General features: G+C 53.5%; 1 protein-coding gene and 1 long non-coding RNA gene across 5 annotated transcripts in view; one reads left to right on the forward strand and one right to left on the reverse strand.

Moving 5' to 3' along the window:
• Nucleotides 1-23,163, forward strand: part of LOC310742534 — a 353,556-nt gene that overhangs the window by 316,943 nt on the left and 13,450 nt on the right. The window lies entirely within an intron of this gene.
• The window catches only part of SFXN5 (sideroflexin 5), an 88,928-nt gene continuing 71,760 nt past the window's right edge, over nt 5,996-23,163 (reverse strand). For 3 of the 4 annotated variants that reach the window (XM_083571763.1, XM_083571764.1, XM_083571762.1), the window contains one exon: nt 5,996-11,935. In XM_083571763.1, the coding sequence (XP_083427889.1) occupies nt 11,858-11,935 (78 nt within the window). In that variant the 3' untranslated portion in view covers nt 5,996-11,857. The remainder of the gene's footprint in view (nt 11,936-23,163) is intronic. The other variant, XR_014538449.1, reaches the window with a different exon arrangement.

Here is a 23,163-nt window from a genome sequence, read left to right on the forward strand (position 1 = left end):
TTGACAGCTGCAGATTTTGGGGACCAAAGGTGGAGGTGGGACTTCTGCCGGCATATCTATCTATCTATCTATCTATCTATCTATCTATCTATCTATCTATCATCATCTATCTATCTATCATCTATCTATCTATCTATCTATCTATCTATCTATCTATCTATCTATCTATATCTATCTATCTATCTATCATCTATCTATCTATCTATCTATATCTATCTATCATCTATCTATCTATCTATCATCTATCTATCTATCTATCTATCTATCTATCTATCTATCTATCATCTATCTATCTATCTATCTCTATCCACTTTTGGTTTTTCTTAGACATCTGGTTGGCCAGGATGCTGGACTAGATAGGACACAAATCTCCTCTCTTCTCCTGCTCTTATATCCAGCTCCCTGGCTATGAAGGGCCAGAAGAGCACCATGAATTAGGCTTGGAAGCAGTCCTCTAAATTGGCCTTTACCAACCTGGTGCCCTCTAGATGTTCTGGACTACAAGTGGAATGGACAGTTCAGCAGTGGAGTGGGCTCCCTTCGGAGGCGGTGGACTCTCCTCCCTCAAAAGCTTTTAAGCCGAGGTTGGGTGGCCATCTGTCAGGGATGCTTGAGCTGAGATTCCTGCATTGCAAGGGTTGGATTAAAGCACCCTCAGGGTATCTTCCAACTCTACTGTTCTACGATTTCTTCAGCCCCAGCCAGCACACTGTTGTAACCCAGAACACCTGGAGGGCACCTAGACCCAGCTGTCAGCATTTCTGAACCAGCGGCAATTCCCAGACTTCTTTCAAGACCAGTCCAAGAGAGCAGGTTGCAGTTGTCTGTCCTGAACCATGGCAGCTGAACCATGTCCTTATATGGAAACGTCAAAAGGGAACTTGTTGGTTGTGGTTTTGTGTTCTCTCTTGCTTGGACTACTGCAATGCGCTCTATGTGGGGCTACCTTTGAAGGTGACCCAGAAACTACAATTAATCCAGAATGCGGCAGCCAGACTGGGGACTGGGAGTGGCCGCCGTGACCATGTAACATCGGTCCTGAGAGATCTTCATTGGCTCTCAGTACGTTTCTGAGCACAATTCAAAGTGTTGGTGCTGACCTTGAAAGCCCTAAACGGCCTCGGTCCTGTATACCTGAAGGAGCATCTCCACCTCCATCGTTCTGCCTGGACACTGAGGTCCAGCTCCGAGGGCCTTCTGGCGGTTCCCTCATTGTGAGAAGCCAAGTTACAGGGAACCAGGCAGAGGGCCTTCTTGGTGGTGGCGCCCGTCCTGTGGAACGCCCTCCCACCAGATGTCAAAGAGAAAAATAACTACCAAACTTTTAGAAGACATCTGAAGGCAGCCCTGTTTAGGGAAGCTTTTAATGTTTAATAGGTTATTGTATTTTAGTGTTTTGTTGGAAGCCGCCCAGAGTGGTTGGGGAAACCCAGCTAGATGGGCGGGGTATAAGTTATTATTATTATTATTATTATTATTATTATTATTATTATTAGCCAATAATGAACCTGGCACTGATGGTGCCTGGTGGAGTTAGAGAGGCAGTAGTCAGAGGAGGAAAGGGTTCATCTTCATTCCCCTGGATCGTTATTGCCTGATTGCTTCAGCTTGTTGTGTTTCCTCCCTGAGGACCTGCCACAAAGGCTGCCTCTGCCGATATTCATTCTTCTCCCAGATCACCCTTCCTCAGCTGGGTGCTCTGCAGATGTTTCGGAGAGCGCCACGTTCCAGCATCCCCACCCATCATGGCTCTGCTGGCTTTGGCTGATGGAGCTGCAGCCCCAAACACCTGGAGGGCTCCAGACTGAGGAAGGCTGTTCCAGAACGCTCAGCGCGTCCTCCACCGGCCTCCTTGTCTTCACTGCAAGCTGCGTTTTAATTGAGCAACACAGAACGTACTGCAATGCACTGTGTGATTAGTTCTCTGGTGGCCAGAAGGTGGCACTCTTGCTTTTCTTGGCTCTGCTGCCAGAAAATGAAGCCCAGAGTGGGAGGGGGGCAGTAGAGGTGAGGAAAGGGGAGGCTGTGGGTATGCATTCCTATTCCTATTATTATTATTATTATTATTATTATTATTATTATTATTATTATTATTATTTTATTAATTAACCTGCCCTTCACTCTAAGGTCCCAAGGTAGTTTACACCATTAAAACACAATATTCAAAACAGTTTCAATCCCAGGAAAAAGGGGAGTCCTAAAAATATGGCAAGTCTTCAAACGTGGGTGGCCACTTTAACTCCAAACTGCATTTGGGGGACCCTCTCCCTCTCTCCCTCCTTCCTTCCTTCCTTCCTTCCTTCCTTCCTTCCTTCCTTCCTTCCTTCCTTCCTTTTGTGCTGTTGAGAACCAGCCGCTGAAGACCCCCGTGTCAAGGGGAGTGAGCAGAGAGAGCCTGTTTTCCTGGGAGAAAGGGACGTGTTCCTCTGGCCGGCCTGAGTTTCATGGGGAGGGACCTGGGCTCATGTCCTCCTGGATGAGCCGAGAATGAGATCCAGGACGGCCTCAGGCCAGGGCAAGGGCCAAGCTCTGGAGAGACCCCACTGAAGAGCCTGAGGCAGCTTTGGCACTAAGCCCCCCTGCAGACCCCCAGGCCAGAAGCCTTGCTTTCTGCAAGGGGCGCATGAAGTGCAGCAGCTTGCAAAGGTGCAAAGGAACCCCTTTAAACCTGGGTGTTTTTCCTTTTTGCAGGAAATGCCTGGAGACAGTAAATCTCTGGGGGGCGATAGAAGGAGCCGGGCTCTGGTTGCAGAATAAGGCAGCAGGTTTGTGCATCCGAGACAGCCTGGAGGTTTTGCCAAGGCTCTGGCAGTGGCACTTGTGCATGAGGAGGCTTTTTGATCTGAGCTTCGGGAGGGGAATCAAAAGCCATCTTCTCTGCTCCCCTGCCAACCCCCCTCCCTCAGTGAATCGCCCGACCCCATTCAGGTGTGGGTGGGCAGAGGGAGCAGAGCCCGCTCCCTCGTGCCTTCTGCAAGGCAGCAGTGAGCTAGTTAAACCGTGGAACTCCCTCCCACAGCATGCCAGGATGGCATCCGTCTGTCTCTGGAGAAAATGGAGGAGGGGGCCTTGGAGGGGGTGAAGTTGGCAGTTTGCAGCGCCTGCTGTGACTGTAGAGACCAATACAGGAGAGACATGTGTTGTTGCATGTGGGCAGAGGAAGGCGTCCGGTTGGGCTGCTGCAGATGCAACATGGCGTCTCTTCTCTCTGTGCTCCTCTCAGCAGCCATTTCTCCTCTTCTCACTGCTCTGGATGCAAAACCTGCCTGCCTGCCTGTCTTCAGGGACTGCGGTCGCCTGCAAGGGATTTCCACACGGTGGGGTTGATGTTGCCAGCCGCCATGTCTCGTTTGCAGACATAGGCTCCAACCCCTAGGGACCAAGCTCCCTTTGGCCCCCCCCAAATATTTGAGGGGGCTAGGCCATTCAAATGGTGAGGGTGCACCCTGCCATGTGATTATGTGGGGCAGGACTTACCAGCCCCCCGTATTTTATTCAAGTTGGCGCCCCTGTTTGCAAACGTCTTTGTGACGCAGTTGGCTGGCCAATGGACCTGGTGGCTGAAGCCAGCTCCCTGTAGATCACACCCTTGGGGATCCTGCCATCTTCCATTCTGTGGACAGGGCCAAGCCAGTTTGGTTGGAACTGTGGAACTCCCTGCCACAAGAGGCAATGATGGCCGCCATCTTGGTTGGCTTTAGGAGAGGATTGGGCAGATTCATGGATGAGGATGAGAGGGCTATCAACGGCTACTGGCCATGGCGGCTCTACTCTGCCTCCACGGCCAGAGGCAGCGATGCTTCTGAATACCTGTTGCTGGAAATTTCAGGAGGGGAGAATTGCTCTTGTGCTTGCGTCCTATTTGAGGGTTTCTCATTTGGGCAACTGCTTGGCCACTGTGGGAACAGGAGGCTGGGTTACGTTTCCAAACACAATTCAAAGTGTTGATGCTGACCTTTAAAGCCCTAAACAGCCTCGGTCCTGTATACCTGAAGGAGCGTCTCCACCCCGGACACCGGGGTCCCTCTCCTGAAGGCCTTCTGGCAGTTCCCTCATTGTGAGAAGCAAAGTTACAGGGAACCAGGCAGAGGGCCTTCTCGGTGGTGGCACCCGCCCTGTGAAACGCCCTCCCATCAGATGTCAAAGAGATGAACTACCTGACGTTTAGAAGACATCTGAAGGCAGCCCTGTTCAGGGAAGTTTTTAATGACTGATGTTTTAATGTATTTTGAATCTCTGTTGGAAGCTGCCCAGAGTGGCTGGGGCAACCCAGCCAGATGGGCAGATCATCATCATCATCATCATCATCATCATCATATGGGCCATGGGCCTGATCCAGCAGGCTCTCCTCACCTTCTTACAAGCTACAGCAAGCAAGACACTTGGGGAAGGCGCTGAGCTTGCACACCAGGCCCTGGCCCTCTCCTCCTGTTTGAGGCTGGAACTTCGAAGGCGAGGGATCCATTCCCAGAGGAGCGTCAGGGACCTGAGAGGACCCTCTGTGTCTTTCTCTAGAAGCAGGCGGCTGCCTCTGCCTGGCCTCCTCTGCCTGTTGAGCCCTGCCACTCAGCGGAGGTAGTGGGTGTCACGCGCCCCCACCTCTGACCTCAGGGAAGACGAGCTCCCCCGTGGCCCCTCCTCCATTGTGCCTGGTGACAACACAGCCGGCTTACGGCCACAGATCCCATCAGAGAGCGGGGATGACAGCTCTCCCTCCTCCGCTGCTCTGCCTCTTTTCAAGGCCAGGGGTTTAATGCTCCTGCCACTCATCAGGCAGAAGAGAGGCCTCCCCCCCCCACTGCAGGAACAGCTGGTGCTCTGCAGGTATGGCAGGTATGCAGAAGGCTTTCTGGTTGAGGAGGGCTTCACACCTGCGCCAGGGATTGAATGTCCAGGCCGAGGCCGCCTCAAAACACATTTGCCTTCCGCCGCAGTGCCTGGAAGTGCCCTTGGATGACTGATAAAAGGCAGGCGGCACTCTGTGCGTGGGCTGGGAATCTGAGCAGAGCCGCTGAGGGGCAGGGACTGGCCTTCACCACAGCCTGAGAGGGAGGAGGGAGGGCCCTGAAGGTGAGGCTTGCAGAGGGGAATGCAGGCCACAGGTGGTCCTGCCGGCAGGTGTGGTAAAATGAATCTCAGAGCATCAAGACAAACCTGAGGGATCAGGCCAAGGGGCCCCCAAATCATCCAGCCTCCTCACAGTGGCCACCCAGGTGCTTCTTATGAAAAGCCTGTAAGCAAATCTGAGCACCAGAGGCCTCTCCCTTCGGGTGGTTTCCAGCAACTGGTGCCAAGCATAGCCACCCTGGCTAGTGGGCATCGACAGCCGCCTCCTCTGTGAATTTCTCTCACTTGCCTCTTTGAAAAACCATCTAGGTCAATGGCTGAAGGCATGGGGTGGGGTAGCAGTAGCAGTAGTAAATAATAATAATAATAATAATAATAATAATAATAATAATAATAATAATAATAATATATTATTTATACCCTGCCCATCTGGCTGGGTTTCCCCAGCCACTCTGGGCGGCTTCCAACAAAATATTAAAATAAAATAGTCCGTCAAACATTAAAAGCTTCCCTAAACAGGGCTGCCTTCAGATGTCTTTTTAAAGAGAAGATAGCAGCTTATTTCCTTGACATCTGCTGGGAGGGCATTCCACAGGGCGGGTGCCACTACCGAGAAGGCCCTCTGCCTGGTTCCCTGTAACTTGGCTTCTCGCAGGGAGGGAACCGCCAGAAGGCCCTCGGAGCTGGACCCTGGTGTCCGGGCTGAACGATGGGGGTGGAGACGCTCCTTCAGGTATACTGGGCTGAGGCCGTTTAGGGCTTTAAAGGTCAGCACCAACACTTTGAATTGTGCTCGGAAATGTACTGGGAGCCAATGTAGGCTCCATGCCCTCCCAGAGGCACCTACCTGGCCACTTTGGCCCAGGTGGGCACATCACACGCGCAACCCACAGGCAAAGAGCCACAGACTGACCAGGAGAGGAGCCGCTTAGCTATGTCATTTTTATTCCAGACATTTAGAAGTGTTACATAAAGTGTCACGGTCAATAATTCTATTGAGGAAGTTAAAAAGACACTGTGCACACTTCCAAGTGGATTGGCATTGACAGAGGTATCTGCGCTCAGACAGTCAGGTGATCGTAGTCGCTGGAAGACGAAGTGAGTTCAGAGGAGGACAAGGAAGAGCCTCTTCACCCTCAGCCTCCTCCGAGTTACAATTTGCAGTTTGAGAGAGCAATAAGGTGCATTCAAATCTAGGTGCCGAGGACCACCTAAGGCCCCCCAGAAGGAAGCCGGGTGCCGAGGCCCAGGGAGGCTCAGGCCCTGGGCCCAAGTGCTGCCCTGAACTCTGACCACAGCCCCTGCCTGGCCAGCCAAGCCTACTGGGGAGCTGCAGTCCGGAGCCCAGCCAGGCCCACGGTGCGCCCCTTCTGACGTAGGTGGGACCTGCCTGGCTGCTCCGTTGGATGGCTGGGCTCCTGCAAGAGCCGTGGTCCTCTCCTGCACATGAGCTGTCAGCACCCATGCGCCATGTTCCTGAGAACATTGTGGCCAGGAATGGGCAATGCAGGAAAAGGGCCACAAGCCAAGGGGGTGTTTGAGATGCCCCCACTCCCAAGCCCTCTGGCATACGGCTTCATGATGAGCTCCAGGAAAAGAATTCAATGGGTGGGAAACCAAGGAAGAACTTGTCCCTCCCCCCCACCCCCGATTCTGGATCCGTGGCTCCTGCGTAACCCTGAGATTAGTGGCCCTTTGGGGGCAGTCAGAACTTACACAGGCATTCCGGGGCTGCCGCTTGGCTCCCCTTTACATGCAATCCCATGATAAATGGGTTTTTGTTTCCTTCAAATGAAAAGGTTACATTTTGGTTCCATGCCAAATGATACCTGAATGGGTCAAGGAAAGGGATTCCTCCAGAGAGGGAGGCGAGAGCTGCTGCGTCCCCAGGTGCCCCAGGTGCATATTCACAAGGGGGTCCCCCCTCCGCCGCTGCCCAAAGACACTTCCATAGCAGAAGGGGGTGCGCATGATGCTCAACACCATTCCTGCAGGCTGGCCTCCACCCCACCCTTGGGCTCCCCTGCAAGATGCCAGAAGTCAGCCCTGGGGAGCTGGGCAAAGGACTCCCCCAGAGGGGGCAGGCAGGCAGATATTCTGGCTGGGGAGAGGGCTGGCTTCTCCGGACACATCCTGCCCACACACAGCCTCTGGAGAGAACAGGCTGAAGGTCAACCTCCCCTCACCCAATGGTGGGGGGCCTTCGTGGGAGGGAGTGTGGGCAAGAGGGGAAAACCTCTCCCCACAGATCTCCTCCTGGACGTGGATAATAGAATCAAGGAGCAGTAGAGTTGTGGTGTGTTTGTCGCAAGGGCCATCCAGTCTCCCCCGAAGGAGAGTCCACCATCTTCCAAGGCGGGTCTGCTCCACTGCTGAACGGCTTTTACCGTCAGAAAGTTATTCCTACTGCTTAGTTGGACCCTCCTTTCATAGCATCATAGAGTTGAGGGGACCCCAAAGGTCCTCTAGTCTAACCCCCTGCAATGCAGGAATCTCGGCAAAAGCATCCCTATCAGGTGGCCCCCCAACTTCTGCTTAAAGAGGCCGCCTCCTTCTGAGGGAGTCTGTCCCCCAGTCAAACAGCTCTTGCCCTCAGAAAGTTCTTCAAGGTGTTTATTTGGAATCTCCCTCCTTGCCATTTGGCAAATCTAACTCACTTAAGCTGGGATGGCAAAGGTTTTTGGGACACCCCCGGGACCCTCGCAGGCCTCTCCTCCTCCTCCTCCTCCTTCACCCAACACCCAACCCTTTGCCGCCTCTTCCTGCTGCAATGCCGTCCTCATTATTTCTTAATTAACATACCCAAGAAATCAATTAGCTGCTCGGTTCTAATTAAAAGCTAAGAGGGATGATCATCTCATTATTACGGGCTGCGGAGGTGAGCAACCCACCCTGGTGGGGGCTCCTCCCCCTCCCCCGTCTCCCCAATTATGGGAAATGATAAAACACCAAACACCGCCGACGCCGTCCCAAGATCACAGGCTCCCCTTTGTACCTTTGGGGAGGCGGAAAAATTAATTAGCCTTTAGGCGGACGGCTGCGGGCTTTTGCTCAGGCTTCGCTCGGTGCCCCGGCTGAGGGAAGCGGACGTTTGCTTGCTCTCCAAGAGGGAAGGGGGAGTGAAACAGCCCTTGCTCCCAGCCCATGAACGCAGGAAGGGGGCCAGATGAGGCAGGATCAGGGCCTCCTCTGGCCAAGGGGTCCAGCAGGGGAAAGGGGGCTACTCAACAGCAGAAAACACTCATCAGGAAGGGGTCCCTTCCCACATGGGATTCACAGGTGCCCCTTTCAAGAAGAGCCTGAGACTTCACCATTCGGGTGGGTGGGAGACAGGAAGGGACCACATAGCTCAGCGGCAGAGTCCCTGCCTGGCATGCAGAAGGGCCTGGGTTCAATCTCTCTGCCAGTCAGTGCAGAGCAGGCAACTCTGAGCTCAAGGGACCAACGGCCTCATTCAGCGGAAGGCAGATCCCTCTGATCCTAGGGGAGTTCAAGGCCTCCCTCCTGACAGCCCCCCATGGAGGCAGGCTGGGGGGGGCAGCAGGGGATTTGCCTAGGACAAAAACCTACGTATCTGTGATGCCTGCATTGCAGGGGGCTGGACTAGATGTCCCTTGGGGTCCCTTCCAACTCCACCGTTCTAGGATTTCCTGCATTTCAACCCTACATTGGAACCTGTTGAGATTTCAAAGCATATTAACATCTGGCTCAGGCCTTCCAAAACGGGTGCTCCTACCTCCTGGGGCGCAGTGGGATGCCTGGGGGGGGGTTGCTAAGAGGTAAGGGGGCAGAATGGGGGCACTGGAGGTGTGAATGATTATGAGGCTTCGAAAAGCTGGTATCACTGGATCAAGTTCATCTGCTTTGCTGAATTAATTAAACTAAGTAGTTTTAATTAGATTTTGAATAAATGTGCAGCTAATTGCAATTGTTCTGAATTTTACAGTGTTATGAAGGAGCCTAAGAGAGCCTGCAGGATCAGGCCAAAGGCCCGCCTAGTCTAGCCTCCTGTTCTCACAGTGGCCAAACCCACAGGCAGGATTCTCAGCTGCCGCAGGCTCACTTCTAAAGTGCTCAGAGGTCTTCAGACCTGCGGACATCCACAGGAAAGGGTAGCCTACTCTTTGTAAAAGTGAGCTATTTTGAGGATCTGTGTGCCATCCTCTGCATGACTCACAACCCACACCCCTCTTTTGGTCACCTGAGACTGAGGCTCCCTGAAATGGCTGATATCTCTGACGACAGGCGGCTGCTTCCCCAGCCTGTCCTGGCAGCCAAGCAGTCTGACCCTCTTAATGCTTTTGGAACAAGAAATCCGAAAGAGACCCCCGGATTCGTTCCACTCCCAGACTAGCGCCTCGTGGAGACAGAGAGAGTCACAGGGTTGCAGAGTTGGAAGGGATCTTCAGGGCCACCTGGCGCAACGCCACAGAGGGGCTGTGGGTGCCCCTTCTTCCTTCCTCCTAGGAACCAGGCTTGGGGTTCAAACTTCAAGGAATCTAGGAAGAGCGAGGGAATGGGCTGCACATCAGCAGAGGGGGTCCCTGGCAGGGGTTGGGTGCCCTGTGCCCCTCTCCAGCGGTGTGGGGGGGAGCTCCCCAGGCAACCGCTCAGCACACAGTGTGTGCACACCCACTGAACTCCCATCTCAGTGTCTGTTTGGCTGTGTGCGCTGCCTCTTCCATGGTGGAAAATCTAATACAGTGGTACCTCGGGATGTGAACGGGATCTGTTCCAGAGCCCTGTTGGCATCCTGAATAGAACGTAAGACGCGATGGCGCATCTGCGTGTGCGCGTGTCGCATTTTGCCGCTTCCGCGAATGCGCGTGACGTCATTTTGAGCGTCTGCGCATGCGCAAGCGGTGAAACCCGGAAGTAATGTGCTCCGTTACATCCGGGTTGCCGCGGAGTGCAACCCGAAAGCGCTCAACCTGAAGCACATTCAACCCGAGGTATGACTGTACAGTGGTACCTCGGGTTACAGACGCTTCAGGGTACAGAATCCACTAACCCAGAAATAGTACCTCGGGTTAAGAACAGCTTCAGGTTAAGAACGGACCTCCAGAATGAATTAAGTTCTTAACCCGAGGTACCACTGTATATTCCTCTTCCTCTAACGCAGAGTCCTGAAGGAGAGCAGCAAGAGCATCAGTCCTTCCTTCCTTCCACTTCCTTGCACACAAACATTTCCTCCCTGCTTCCCAACCCTTTCCAGGGGTCAAAACAGGCCCCACAGCTTGGGAATGAAATGCACCAGGAGGGGCAGACCCCTCCGCCGCTTGCGGCCTGCTTTGGGCCAAACACTGCAGACTGGCACCCCTGTGCCCAAGGTTCTCTCTGGTGGCTCAAATCTACGGAGCGCTGCCAATGGAAACCCCGGGCGTAGTTCTGCTATATTAGAATGATAGAATTGCAGAGTTGGGAGGGACCTCAGGCTCATATAGTCCAACCCCCTGCAATGCAGGAATCTCAGAACCCCTGCTTAAAAACCTCCAAGGAAGCAGCGTCCAAGGGAGTCTGTTCCACTGTCAATGTTCACCCCCAGAAAGTTCTTCACTAGGGTTATTATTCCAGCCGAGTTTGTTTCCTTCTCCAGCAGAGAACCCCGTTTGAAGTTTGCCTCCTCCTCTGGGCCACGCAGTGACCCTCCCCGCTGATGGCTGCTACCTACCCTTCCCTCTTGCCTCTGGAAGGACATCTGCCCTGCCTTTCCCCCTGCCTCTCTCCCTTTATGGCACTGCACGGGGCATCTGGGGCTGAAGCAGCAGGAGAAGCAGGGAGGTCCCCAAGCACCTCCACCGCTGCCAAGTGGGGAAGAAGGCTGGGCGAGCTCATTGCGTAGGCAGAGCCCTGCATGATGGCAGCGCATCGGGCACCCAAGAGGCCGGGCAGGGAGTTGGCAGCCAGCCGGAAAGCTCCCCCCACCCCACGATGGGGAGTGTGCAACCTGCAAACAGCGCTTTTTGCTACCTCCTGCCGGAGGGTGAGAAGAGGCCACGATCCGTGGAGACCCACCACAGGAGCTTCACACATTCCGACCAACCAAGTGACGGCTGCAATTAGAGCAGGGCAAATTTAACTTGTGAGCTCGCCCACTGGAGAGAGATATATATGTGGTGGAGTGTGGCAGCAGTCCTCAAGCCAGTGGGGGACGGGTGGGTGGGGGACGTGGGTGCTGCGCGTCGGCTACGACCTTGGCCGTGTTATTTGTTTAGAATCAAAGCGAGTGCTGCGGATCTAAGATTGATTCTGTGCACATCGACTGGTGCAAGAGTGACACTGAATCGAAAGAGTACGATTATCAAGACGCCCTACCTACCTAATTCTTCTAAGTCATGCGCCGGGGGCTGAATGCTGTGCAGAACTGAACGGAGCAGGGGAGGCTGAACTCCTCAGGCTGGGAGGCGAAAGTGCCGTGGAGAAGAGAGGCCGACATTCACACGGGAGCCGAGCGGAGCCACGGAAAGGGGCCACAATTCCCTCTGCTGTGGGTTCAGGATGTTGGCTCTTGGCTCCTTCCCTCCCTCCCTGGCGCTCCTTCCTTTGTGCTGTTACTGTTGCTAATTTAAAACTTTAAATATTAATCTTTCCGACCGACGTGAGACGCCGGGTCTCTGAGAGTGTTAATTTACGCTCAGCTCTTGGCGGTGGGAAGATACTACGAGGTCCTCCAGCTCTTTCCTTCTATTGTCTTAGTCACCCTCCCTTCCTCCTCCTCCCCCCTCCGTAGTCTTCCTCCCTCTCCTTTCCACGCCTCTCCGTCTCCCAGGCCCGGCAGCTCCGCTTCCGCTTACAACCCTTTGTTGTAGACCAGGGTCTCGCTGGTGGTGGCCCGGGCGATTTCGGGCTCCAGGCGCGACGTCTCAATCTGCCAAAGGGGGAGGGAGAAAAAACACAGGCAGGTCAGGAGGAGCAGATCAGCACACAGGAACATGAAGAGAGGCTGCTGAATGAGGCCAAGGCCCTCCATCCAGCCCAGCATCCTGTTCTCACAGTGGCCAACAAGAACGCAGAATTGTAGAGTTGTAAGGGCCCCCGAGGGTCATCCAGTCCAACCCCCTGAAAGGCAGAAATCTCAAATGAAGCATCAAGGACAGATGGTCATCTGACCTCTGCTTAAAAACCTCCACGGAAGGAGACCCCACCACCTTCCCCCCTACTGCTGAAATGTCGGAAAGTTTTTCCTGATGTTGAGTGGGAATCTCCTTCCTGGCCACAGATGCCTGTGGGGATCCTGCTGTCAGAATCTGCGTTCGACCGACCTACTCTTCCGGAATTGCCCTCCGACGATAATTAACGACCTGAGCCTTTGATGAGACTCCAAGAACGTTCCCCATTACGCAGAGTATCCAGCACAGGGAAGAGACGAGAAGTTTGAGCTACACTGCTAGGTTTTATTGCTAACTACGCAGACAGAAAAGAAAATACATCCTCTCTCTGTGAGAGCAGAGAGCAACTGAAAAACAAAGGAACAGGAAACCAGTAACGTCACATCAGTCTCCTGTCTTCCGTGAGACTTCCAACAGCCTGGAATCTCTGGAATGCAAAACAGTCTTGTGACTCCAGCACTGCACAGTGGCAACACACAGAAACCAACACCTGCAACTGGGACCTGATCGCAAGAGCCCTCTCCGTCCCATGGCTTCCAGAAATGGCATTTGGAAGTACGGCTGCTTCCAGCCATGGGGCAGAGCAGAGCCATTGTGGAGGAGGGCTGCCAGATGTTGGGCATTTAGCGTCGCCAGTCCCATGGCACCCTCTCTCCCAGCAGAGACAAGGAAGGAGGGGAGATGAATACAGGAGAGCTGCCCAGCAACTGTGAATCTGTTGCTGCCTCAACCTCCACCTCCTCCTTCTCAGCTGCCTGCCCTGTGTCTGCAGTGCTTTCTGCCTCTTCTTCCTCTCTCTCACTCTAGCCTGTCGCTTGTTCAGCACCCAACCATTCTGCCCTGCTTCCTCCTCTGGCCTGTCCTCCGTGTCCCAGCACCACCCCCTGGCTCTGAGCCTTCCTCTTCTGAGGCTTCCCTCGCGGGTTCCCCGGCTGGAACCTCCCAGCATTCCTCCCTATCCAAGAGGCCAGCCCAACATTTAAATGAGTAGATGGAGACAGGCATTCGAGACGCGTGGAAGTCAGGATGTCAAGCAACCCTCAGCCCCTTGGCGAATTCAGGGCAAGCAAGGGAACAACTCCTCTCGCTCCAAGGTTGGCGGAGGAGACCAGAAGTGGGCACATCAACCCTCAGGCGAGGAACACGAGAGGCAAGCACAACTTAGACATCATTGACTCTGCAGTGAAAAAGGCCCCGCCAGTTGCAGGCAAACTAATTACCCAGCGATTGTCTAGGAGCAGATGGCCCATTTGAACCTCCCATCTGGGACGATCAGCAGGCTTTCCCTGAGACCCGGATTATAGCAGAGCCCCTTGCAAGACAGATAACACAAGGAGGCAGCTGCGCATGACTGGGCCTCCTCTGTCACCTCCCCGGATGCCAAAAGGACCCCTTCCCCTGGCCTGGCACCAAACGCCACTCTGCACAGGCCACTGTCTTGGTTTGGCTGAGTTCTGGGGGGTGACGTGAGAAGTTTGGACAGTGGTATTTGTCTCAGAGACCCTCCAACAATGGAGCATCGGAAGGGCACAACAGAGGAGGATGCTGAGCCAAGAGAAGATGATCAAGTGTAGGTAAAACTGGCAGCATTCCAGTTCTTTTTTTTAAAAGATCTCCAAAAACAAGGTGTGGAAGGATCTGTATAACCTCTCAGCTGAGAGCAGGTTGATAAACCACGGGATTAAATTACAAGAAGGTCAAAGCATCGGAGCAGATTAGCAATGAATCATCCAGTCAGATAGAGTAGCATTCTTTGCTGAGAGATGGAGAAAGAAAATTGGGAGAACCGCCCCGCCCTCCTGTGCTTTGCATTGAAATATCTGTTTTTTTTAATATGTGCATCTCACTCTCCCCACTTTTACATTTGTCCCCCTACCCCTGGGCGGGGGACACACCCTGGTTCTCCATATCCCCGTTTCCAGTCTGTCAACCTTCTTGGCCAAGTGGTACCCAAACTGAGCCTCAGGGTTCCAAGAGTGTTCTTAATGCGCCTGGGATGCAGTGCATCTGCTAATTTGGCCCTTTGAGACCATGCCCACAGGTGTGGCAGCCAGGTGAAGAGGGGGCATCCCTTTCCTTCCCGTTTGGGTGGGAGCTGGTCTGCAAAAATACCCAGGAAAACAATGCCCCGTATTTGAACTTCTTGGAGAACCGCTCTCAAAAACTGCATCAATGCTGCCTCCACAGCAGGGCGAAGACATCGCAGGGGTCTCTTCTCCAACACACTCTGAGCGCTCCCTCTCCCCCTCCCTCCCTCCTTCTCTCTCCATCTCTGCAAATTATTCTCTCTCTGTTTTCCAAGTGCTTCTCAAGGATCTATAAAAACGCCACACACCTCTTGTTATCTGGAGGAATCTCACCCTCCTGTCCTGCAGGACGTCACTCAAAAAACGATTCGCTTGCACTTTTATCTTGCGACCACACATTTTATGCAGCTTATAAGTTCAATTTAATACATCGGAAGTCCTGTATGTTGGCTCCGGCGCAGAGCCTGACACAATACTAGGAACCTAACATGGGAAAACCTAAATGCTTTTGAAAATGTTTAACCTAGTTAGACAAATTAGCAAAAAATTGTGCAAAACAATTTAGGTATTTAAAATATTCAATGTTTTTAAAAACTGGAAAAACTGTTCTTAGCTTTCAGCTGCAGAAACCCAACAAAATATAACATCCAAGCAGTCTTAACATGAGGTGCAACATAACCCTTCAGCAAAGCTGTTAAACAGTTCCCGGTGCATCCTGGGAAATAGCACTTCATTTATTCAAATGCACATATGTCAGGTTTTTGCACCATATGTCATTCCAAGCTATTTACAGTAATAATTAAATCTTAATCAACGTTTAACCTCTGTAAAATGTTTGAAGGGATCTAATCACCCTTCAGTCTGCACTAATGAAGGAGAAATATATAAACATAAAAAGAAAATGATGCGCACCAGAAAGAAGAGTAATTGCAAAATTGTATTTCTTTTAAATATAATCAGCAAGTTATGTAAAGGAAGCCAACGGGTATTTTAAGTGAAGACATCTTGGGTGTCAGAGGTGTGAGTAGCTAATTTTGTACTGCTATCCATAACAGATGTAGCATATTTTCTCTTAGAGCCATTATTAGCAACTTCACCATTTCATTTCTTACTGGAACACAAAGCAGAACATGGAAAGATCTTGAGAGGTACAAGGGAGGAACGAGGAGGCAGCTCCAGACGCCGCCCAGATCCCCTCTGCTGGCAGCTGGAAGGTGCAGCTCCTTCTCCAGCTGCCAGGAAGAAGCTCAGAGGCCAAGTGGCTGGGCTGGGGCTTCTGTGACATTGCCCAGGGCCTCCGGGGCAGAGACCTGGCATCCTGGCTGGAAAGACCCACGGGCAGGAGGGTCCAGGGCCAAGGTGGCAGGCAGAGGCAGAGACCCAACTGGCTCCCTTTGACCGGTATTGTCCACACCGACCACCAGCAGCTCTCCAGGGTGGCCAGGGATGGTGGGAGTGCTTGTCCAAGGACTTCTGGACTCCTTAAGCCCCATCAGAAAGCGGGTTCATCTACCTGCCGGTGTCATCAGACGGGCACCATCTCCACAGGGGTTCAGCAGGGGCCTCTGGGGATGTGGAGGCAAGCAGGGCAGGCTGCGGGAGGAGGAAGAGAAAGGTGCTGTGTTTGGGGTGGCTGCTTTGCCGCGTGCACCCCACGCAAAGATGGCCAGAGAGGCAGAGAGCGGGCGCTTTGTGCCTGGGCTTGATGCTCCACCTTTGGAGAAAGGCGCAGGTAGGCAGGCAGGTTCTTTGAAGGAGAAGGGACCAGGCTCCCTACCAGCAAGTGAAGGGGGGCAGCAATTCAACAGGGGTGGCTCTGGCTGCAGGGGCCCAAAGGAGAGAGCCAAGTTCAGGGGAAGTGGGGCATGGGGAATCACCCACACTTGTGGTCCAGGAAGGGCCCGACTTGACAGCAGCCGGTCTAGACAAGCTGGCTTTGGGACCTCTTTCGGCCTTGGCACTCTGTGATGTCTGGGGCTGCCGGAGTCCAGAAGCAACAGCGGGGAGGGAGACTCCACAAGGGGAGGCAGCAAAGCTTCTGAGCACCAGTTGCTGGAAACTGAGTTGCTCTTGTCCTTGAGTCCTGCTTCCGGGTTCCCCAGATGGGGCACTGTGAGAACAGGATGCTGGACGAGATGGGCCATGCTCCTGTTTGCTCCCTCTCCTGCAACACCTGGCCTTCTGGTCACCATGGGAAAGGAGGCCAGTCGGAGAGGTCCCCCCCCCTCCTCATCTGCCAGGCTCAGAGATCTTTAAAGGGCAATTACCTGCTCCAGAGGGGACGGGGCCCCCTCATTTCTTCCTGCCTCGGCTTTGATCATCTCCCCGTGTTTGACATTTCGAAGCAGTGAATTTTGGAGGGATGAATGACGTTCCTTAGGAGCTTTCAGCCTCTCCACTTTCCCTCCGCAGCACGGATGGCGGGAGCTTCCCCCGTCTCGGTTTGCACAGCTGAGCATGAAAGTCCCACAGGTGCAAGGTGTTAAAAGGAAGGCGCTGAAGGGCTTAGCAGAGAGCCTGCCCTGAGCCACACAGAGCCTCTCCAAAGGGCGCGGCGGGGGCTGTAGCAGCACAACAAAGGCCTCAGGAACCTGGACCAGATGCCTCCGCACATCAGCAAGGCCCAGCTGGGGCCGGGCTCACAGGACTTCTGCAAATCCCCAGAAGGGCGGTTTCACAGAACTGCAGAGTTGGAAGGGACTGTGAGGATCATCCAGTCCAAGCTGCTGCAATGCAGGAATCTTTTTGCCCAATGTGGGGCTTGAACTCCCAGCCCTGAGATTAATAATAATAATAATTTCTTATTTATACCCCACCCATCTGGTTGGGTTTCCCCAGCCACTCTGGGTGGCTCCCAACTGAATATTAAAAACACAATACAGTACAGCATGAAACATTTAAAACTTCCCTAAACAGGGAAGGATCCTGCCTTCAGATGTCTTTTAAAAGTAAGGTAGTTGCTTATTGCCTTGACATTTGATAGGACATTTGATCGGAGGGCATTCCACAGGGCAGGCGCCACCACAGAGAAGGCCCTCTGCCTGGTTCCCTGTAACCTCACTTCTCACAGGGAGGGAACCGCCAGAAGGCCCTCGGCGCTGGACCTCAGTGTCTCTTGACTTAGGAATGGCTTGGGATCGCTGAAAGAACAGCTTGTGGAACCTCGTCCGTTGCGGATTTTCCGAGCAAAGGCATCTCTTGGTCCTGCTTTGGATAAGAATGTAGGGAAAGTACCGTATTTTTCGCACCATAGGACGCACCGGACAATAGGACGCACCTTGTTTTAGAGGGGGGAGAACAAGGGAAAAAAATTATTCCGCTGTCTGCCCAGCGCCCCTTCAGCGAAGTGGCAGGAGGCGCTGCTCAGGGAGTGGGATAATTTTCCCCCTCTTGTTTTCCTGCTCTAAAACAAGGTGCCGTTTAAGGTGCGTTCAGGCGGCTACCTTGGAAGCCTGGAGAGCGAGAGGGGTCGGTGTGCACCGACCCCTCTCGCTCTCCAGGCTTCAGGTTCCTTTCGACCTGCTCTTTGGGGCTGGCGAGGGGAAGCCCACCACCAGCCCCAAAGAGCAGGTCAGAGAGCAGCGGAAAGGCGCAGCGGAGAGGCTGCTGCCATAGTCACGCGTCACTTCTCCAGCTGGGAGAGGGTCGCGGTGCTATGGCTTCTTTAGCCCCGCGCGCGCTCTCCCGGGTGGAGAGGCGACGCGCGCCTATGGAGGTTCCTGCCATAGGCGCGCGTCGCCTCTCCAGCCGGGAGAGGGTCGCGGGGGGCTGCTTTAGCCCCGCGCGCGCTCTCCCGGGTGGAGAGGCGACGCGCGCCTATGGAGGCTCCTGCCATAGGCGCGCGTCGCCTCTCCAGCCGGGAGAGGGTCGCGGGGGGCTGCTTTAGCCCCGCGCGCGCTCTCCCGGCTGGAGAGGCGACGCGCGCCTATGGAGGCTCCTGCCATAGGCGCGCGTCGCCTCTCCAGCCGGGAGAGGGTCGCGGGGGGGCTGCTTTAGCCCCGCGCGCGCTCTCCCGGCTGGAGAGGCGACGCGCGCCTATGGAGGCTCCTGCCATAGGCGCGCGTCGCCTCTCCAGCCGGGAGAGGGTCGCGGGGGGCTGCTTTAGCCCCGCGCGCGCTCTCCCGGGTGGAGAGGCGACGCACGCCTATGGAGGCTCCTGCCACAGCCGCGGGTCACCTCTCCAGCCAGGAGAGGGTCGCAGGGCTATGGCGTCTTCGCTCCATAGGACGCACACACATTTCCCCTTCATTTTTGAAGGGGAAAAAGTGCATCCTATAGAGCGAAAAATACGGTAGGTGCCCAGGTAAAGCCTGGAAGCAGAACCAAGAGCAGGCGCAGAACTCTCCTCCCTTGGGATCCACAGCAACTGGTACCTTGACAGAGGGAGAAAACTAGCCATTGCGACTAGTAGCCACTGATGGCCTGATCCGCCATGACTCTGCCTCATCCTCTTCTAAAGCCATCCAAGTTGGTGGCCACCCGTTTAACTCTGCGCTGCAGACTAAGGCCCGGGGATCGGATCCTGCCCAATCACCTTCTCAATCTGGCCCGCTGACAGTCCGGGAATCAGCGTGTTTTTACATGAGTAGAATGCGTGCTTTTCTTTAAAATGCATCTTGGGTTATCTGTGGGGCATAGGAATTCGTTCATATATTTTTTTCCAAAATATAGTCCGGCCCCTCACAAGGTCTGAGGGACAGTGGACCTGCCCCCTGCTGAAAAAGTTTGCTGACCCCGGTCTTGAACCTTTCAACATTCAGCCTCATTGAATGTCCACGAGTTCTAGTGCTATGAGAGAGGAAGAAAACCTTTTCTTTATCCACTTTTTCCAAACCACACATGATTTTTAATACACCTCTATCGTGCTTCTCCGTATCCACCTTTTCTCTAAACGAAAAAGGCCCAAATGCCACAACCTTTCCTCACATGGGAGCTTCTCCACTCCCTCAATCATTTCGCTTGCCCTTTTCCGGACCTTTTCCAGATCTACAATATCCTTTTTGCAGTGAGGTACCCAGAACCGTACACGAAGTCGCACCAAGCGTTTCGATCCTGGCATTTGAGCGTTTCTGTTGAGTTCAGGTCCTGCTTATGGGTTTATCATTGCAGCATCTGTTGGCCACTGTGAGAACAGGCTAGATGGGCTAGATGGGCCCTTTGGCCTCATCCAGCAGAGTTCTTCTTAGGTTCTCAAATGTTTCCCATCTCTGGGGCAGAGGATTCCAAGCTCATGGTATGGCAAGCACTGGACCAGAGACCCCTTCAAGGTCCTTTCCAAAGAGTTTCGCTCAAAGTATCAAAACACATAATAGTCAGAGGACAGGTAAGGATGGTCAAAAGGAATAAATATCTTCCCTTCTGCAGGATTTGGGAAGTGGAACGAATCACTCAAAACGAGCCAGTGCCCCAATGTGCCCACCATATTCTGGCCCAGAAAAAATAAACATTCAAAGGCTTGTCCAAGTACGAGACTGTGGTTACTTTACACACCTTAAGCCAGGCATGTTTACTGCAGCTCAGCGGACGGCTAAGAGGAGGACCAAGTAGATGTAACACTCATTTGCACGCTGCAGGCACAGACTGAATCAGGATGGCACTGCTAGCCTCCCCTAGAAAGGTAATCTACTTTGCCAGAGCACTGCTAACAAACCTTAGCCAAGCACAACTCCTTTCCCATAAAGGCCTGGGGCATCCAAGGCTCCGGTGAAAGAAGAATGGTTCCAGTCAGTCTCTCTGCACAAACCAGAGGCCCAGCTCCCAGGAAGTGATATCGGCTTGTGCTCCTTGCCATTCTTCCTATTTCCTTTCTCTTTTAAAAATACTGTATATATTTTTACTGACTTTCAAGATAAGCATTTCCCAGCTGCCATCAGAAATGCCATTCTCTTGGCCATCCAAGGCCCCCTCTGTGGCGTCCAGCAAAACACAGGTATTCCCTCTGTCCTTACGGAGGAATGTCAGTTTAACAGGGTTAATTACACAAGCGTAGCTGAAGCTTCCCTTGGAGACAAATGAGTAACAGTGTTTTCAGAAAGTGCGGTTGTCTCCCAAAGTGTTGAAGGATGCAGAGGTTGGGGAGGGGAAGAGAGAGTGGGGAGGAATAGCAACTTCCATCACTCACATTTTGCAGCATCAGCATCACACACACACACACACACCCTGGTTGCTGTGGCAGCGAGTGCCACAACCGACCGCGTCTGCAACAGAAATAAGGCAAGTAGCCCCCCCCCACACACCTGGACAGCTCTTGGGAGGGGAATGACGGGAGCCAAGGTGGAGCTGCCTTTCTTAGTTCAAGTCCTCAACCCTCAGGGGCTAAGATGGAGCGAGACTCTCACAAGCCAGTGAATAAAGAGATTCTCAGGTGAATGACTGCCCAATGCCATTTCAACGAATTGTTCTCCCTCCCCCCCCTTAATAATAATAATAAATCCTGAATATTTGTCATCAGCATACATGGCCTTTTGCAGAGGAACACAGGCCAAGAAACCAAAAATCCGAGTCCCTGCCCAAAGGCAACTACATCAGGGCAAGAATCATAGAATCATAGAGTTGGAAGAGACCACAAGGGCCATCGAGTCCAACCCCCTGCCAAGCAGGAAACACCATCAGAGCACTCCTGACATATGGTTGTCAAGCCTCTGCTTAAAGACCTCCAAAGAAGGAGACTCCACCACACTCCTTGGAAAGGGATGCTGCCTTGGGCACCTCAGGTGCAAAAAACAATCTATCAGATAAACGAAGAGTGGCTGCTAGAGAGGAATAATAATAATAATAATAATAATAATAATAATAATAATAATAATAATTTATTTATACCCCGCCCATCTGGCTGGGTCTCCCCAGCCACCCTGGGTGGCTTCCAACAAAGTATTAAAATACAGTGGTCTGTTAAGCATTAAAAGCTTCCCTAAACAGGGCTGCCTTCAGATGTCTTCTAAAAGTCTGGTAGTTGTTCTTCTCTTTGACATCTGGTGGGAGGGCGTTCCACAGGGCAGGCGCCACTACCGAGAAGGCCCTCTGCCTGGTTCCCTATAGCTTTGCTTCTCGCAATGAGGGAACCACCAGAAGGCCCTCGGAGCTGGACCTCAGTGTCTGGGCTGAACGATGGGGGTGGAGACGCTCCTTCAGGTATACTGGGCTGAGGCCATTTAGGGCTTTCAAGGTCAGCACCAACACTTTGAATTGTGCTCGGAAACGTACTGGGAGCCAATGTAGATCTTTCAAGACCGGTGTTATGTGGTCTCGGCGGCCGCTCCCAGGCACCAGTCTGGCTGCTGCATTCTGGATTAGTTGTAGTTTCCTGGGGGCCAGGTGATGGCAGCCCCGTGCCAAGCTGCCTGTCGGGGACGCACCTACCAGCCCTGCCTCTCCCTCCCTGCCTCTTAGGGGGCTCCTACACGTGCATCCAGGGATCCTGCCAGCCCCACACGGAGCCCAGAAGCAACGACTCCTGCTTCAAGGCCTTACGGGGCGCGTGAAGGACAAGCAGGGCAGGCCCAGGGGTGGGCAAAACAGGGAGAGGCAGCCACATGGCAGAGGAGGAGCAGGCCAGGCCCAAGCGGCTCTGCGGCAGCAGCGGGTCTTGAGGAGGGAAGCGGCAGATGGGGCTGCCTGGTAGCCAGCCCCACTTCTCCTGCTTCCCCCACTGCCGCTCGCTTGCCAAGCCAGCCTGCTGCTCCGACACTGGGCAGGAAGCCGTGTCGAGGAGCCCTGAGCCTCGGATGAGGAGCGAGATGGAGGCGCAGTCTGGGGAGGGTCTTAATTGCTCTGGCTGTCGGGAACCACAGAACCAGTGCTATTCTTTTGGAAAAAGAGGCACTGGAATTCACCACGAACTCCTCCCTTGTTCTCTTAGAACGCCTGAGAGGGACCGGAATGGAGTTCTTGTGAGTTTTGGCTGGGGAAAAAAGCCCTGCACAGAAACACAGAATTCTAGAGTTTGAAGGGTCTTCCAGGGTCATCTAGTCCAACCCTTGCAATGCAGGAATCTCAGCTGAAGCATCCCTGACAGACGGCCACCCAACCTCAGCTTAAAAGCCTCCAGTGAAGGAGAGTTCACCATCTTCTGAGGGAGTCCATTCCACCACTGAAGAAGTCTCACCATCAGACGGCTCTCCCGGATGTTTAGTCCAAAATACATTTCTTGTAATCAGTTCAACCCATTGGTTTGAGTCCTACCCTCGGAGCAGCAGAAAGCAAGCTTGCTCCCTCCTCCACGTGACAGCTCTTTAGATATCTGGCCTTGGTTCTCGTATCTCCTCTTTTCCAGACTAAACATATCCGGCTCCTCCTAGCGTTCCACCTAAGGCCTGGTCTCCAGACCCTTTGTCCTCTTGGTCTCCCTCCTTTGCACACCTTCCAGCTTGCCAACATCCTTCTTAAACTGGGCTGCCCGGAACGGGACACATCCCTCCAGACGTGGTCTGACCAAGGCAGAGGAGAGGTGCCATGACTTGATCTAGACAAACTATATCTCTTTGATGCAGCCTAGAATTGCATTAGGGTTTTTTTGCTGCTCAAAGCATGTGTGCAAGGGACACGGGTGGCGCTGTGAGTTAAACCACAGAGCCTAGGACTTGCCGATCAGAAGGTCGGCGGTTCAAATCCCCGCGACGGGGTGAGCTCCCGTTGCTCGGTCCCTGCTCCTGCCAACCTAGCAGTTCGAAAGCACACCAAAAAGTGCAAGTAGATAAATAGGTACCGCTCCGGCAGGAAGGTAAACGGCGTTTCCGTGCGCTGCTCTGGATCGCCAGAAGCGGCTTAGTCATGCTGGCCACATGACCCAGAAGCTGTACGCCGGCTCCCTTGGCCAATAAAGCGAGATGAGCGCCGCAACCCCAGAGTCAGCCATGACTGGACCTAATGGTCAGGGGTCCCTTTACCTTTTACAAAGCATGTGCAGAGCTCCATTATGCCTTTTGCTCTGGGCTGGGGACCAAGCACAGCCCCCAGCAGCA

The sequence above is a fragment of the Podarcis filfolensis genome, assembly GCF_964270895.1.
Source record: "Podarcis filfolensis genome assembly, chromosome: 9".
Lineage (NCBI taxonomy): Eukaryota > Metazoa > Chordata > Lepidosauria > Squamata > Lacertidae > Podarcis > Podarcis filfolensis.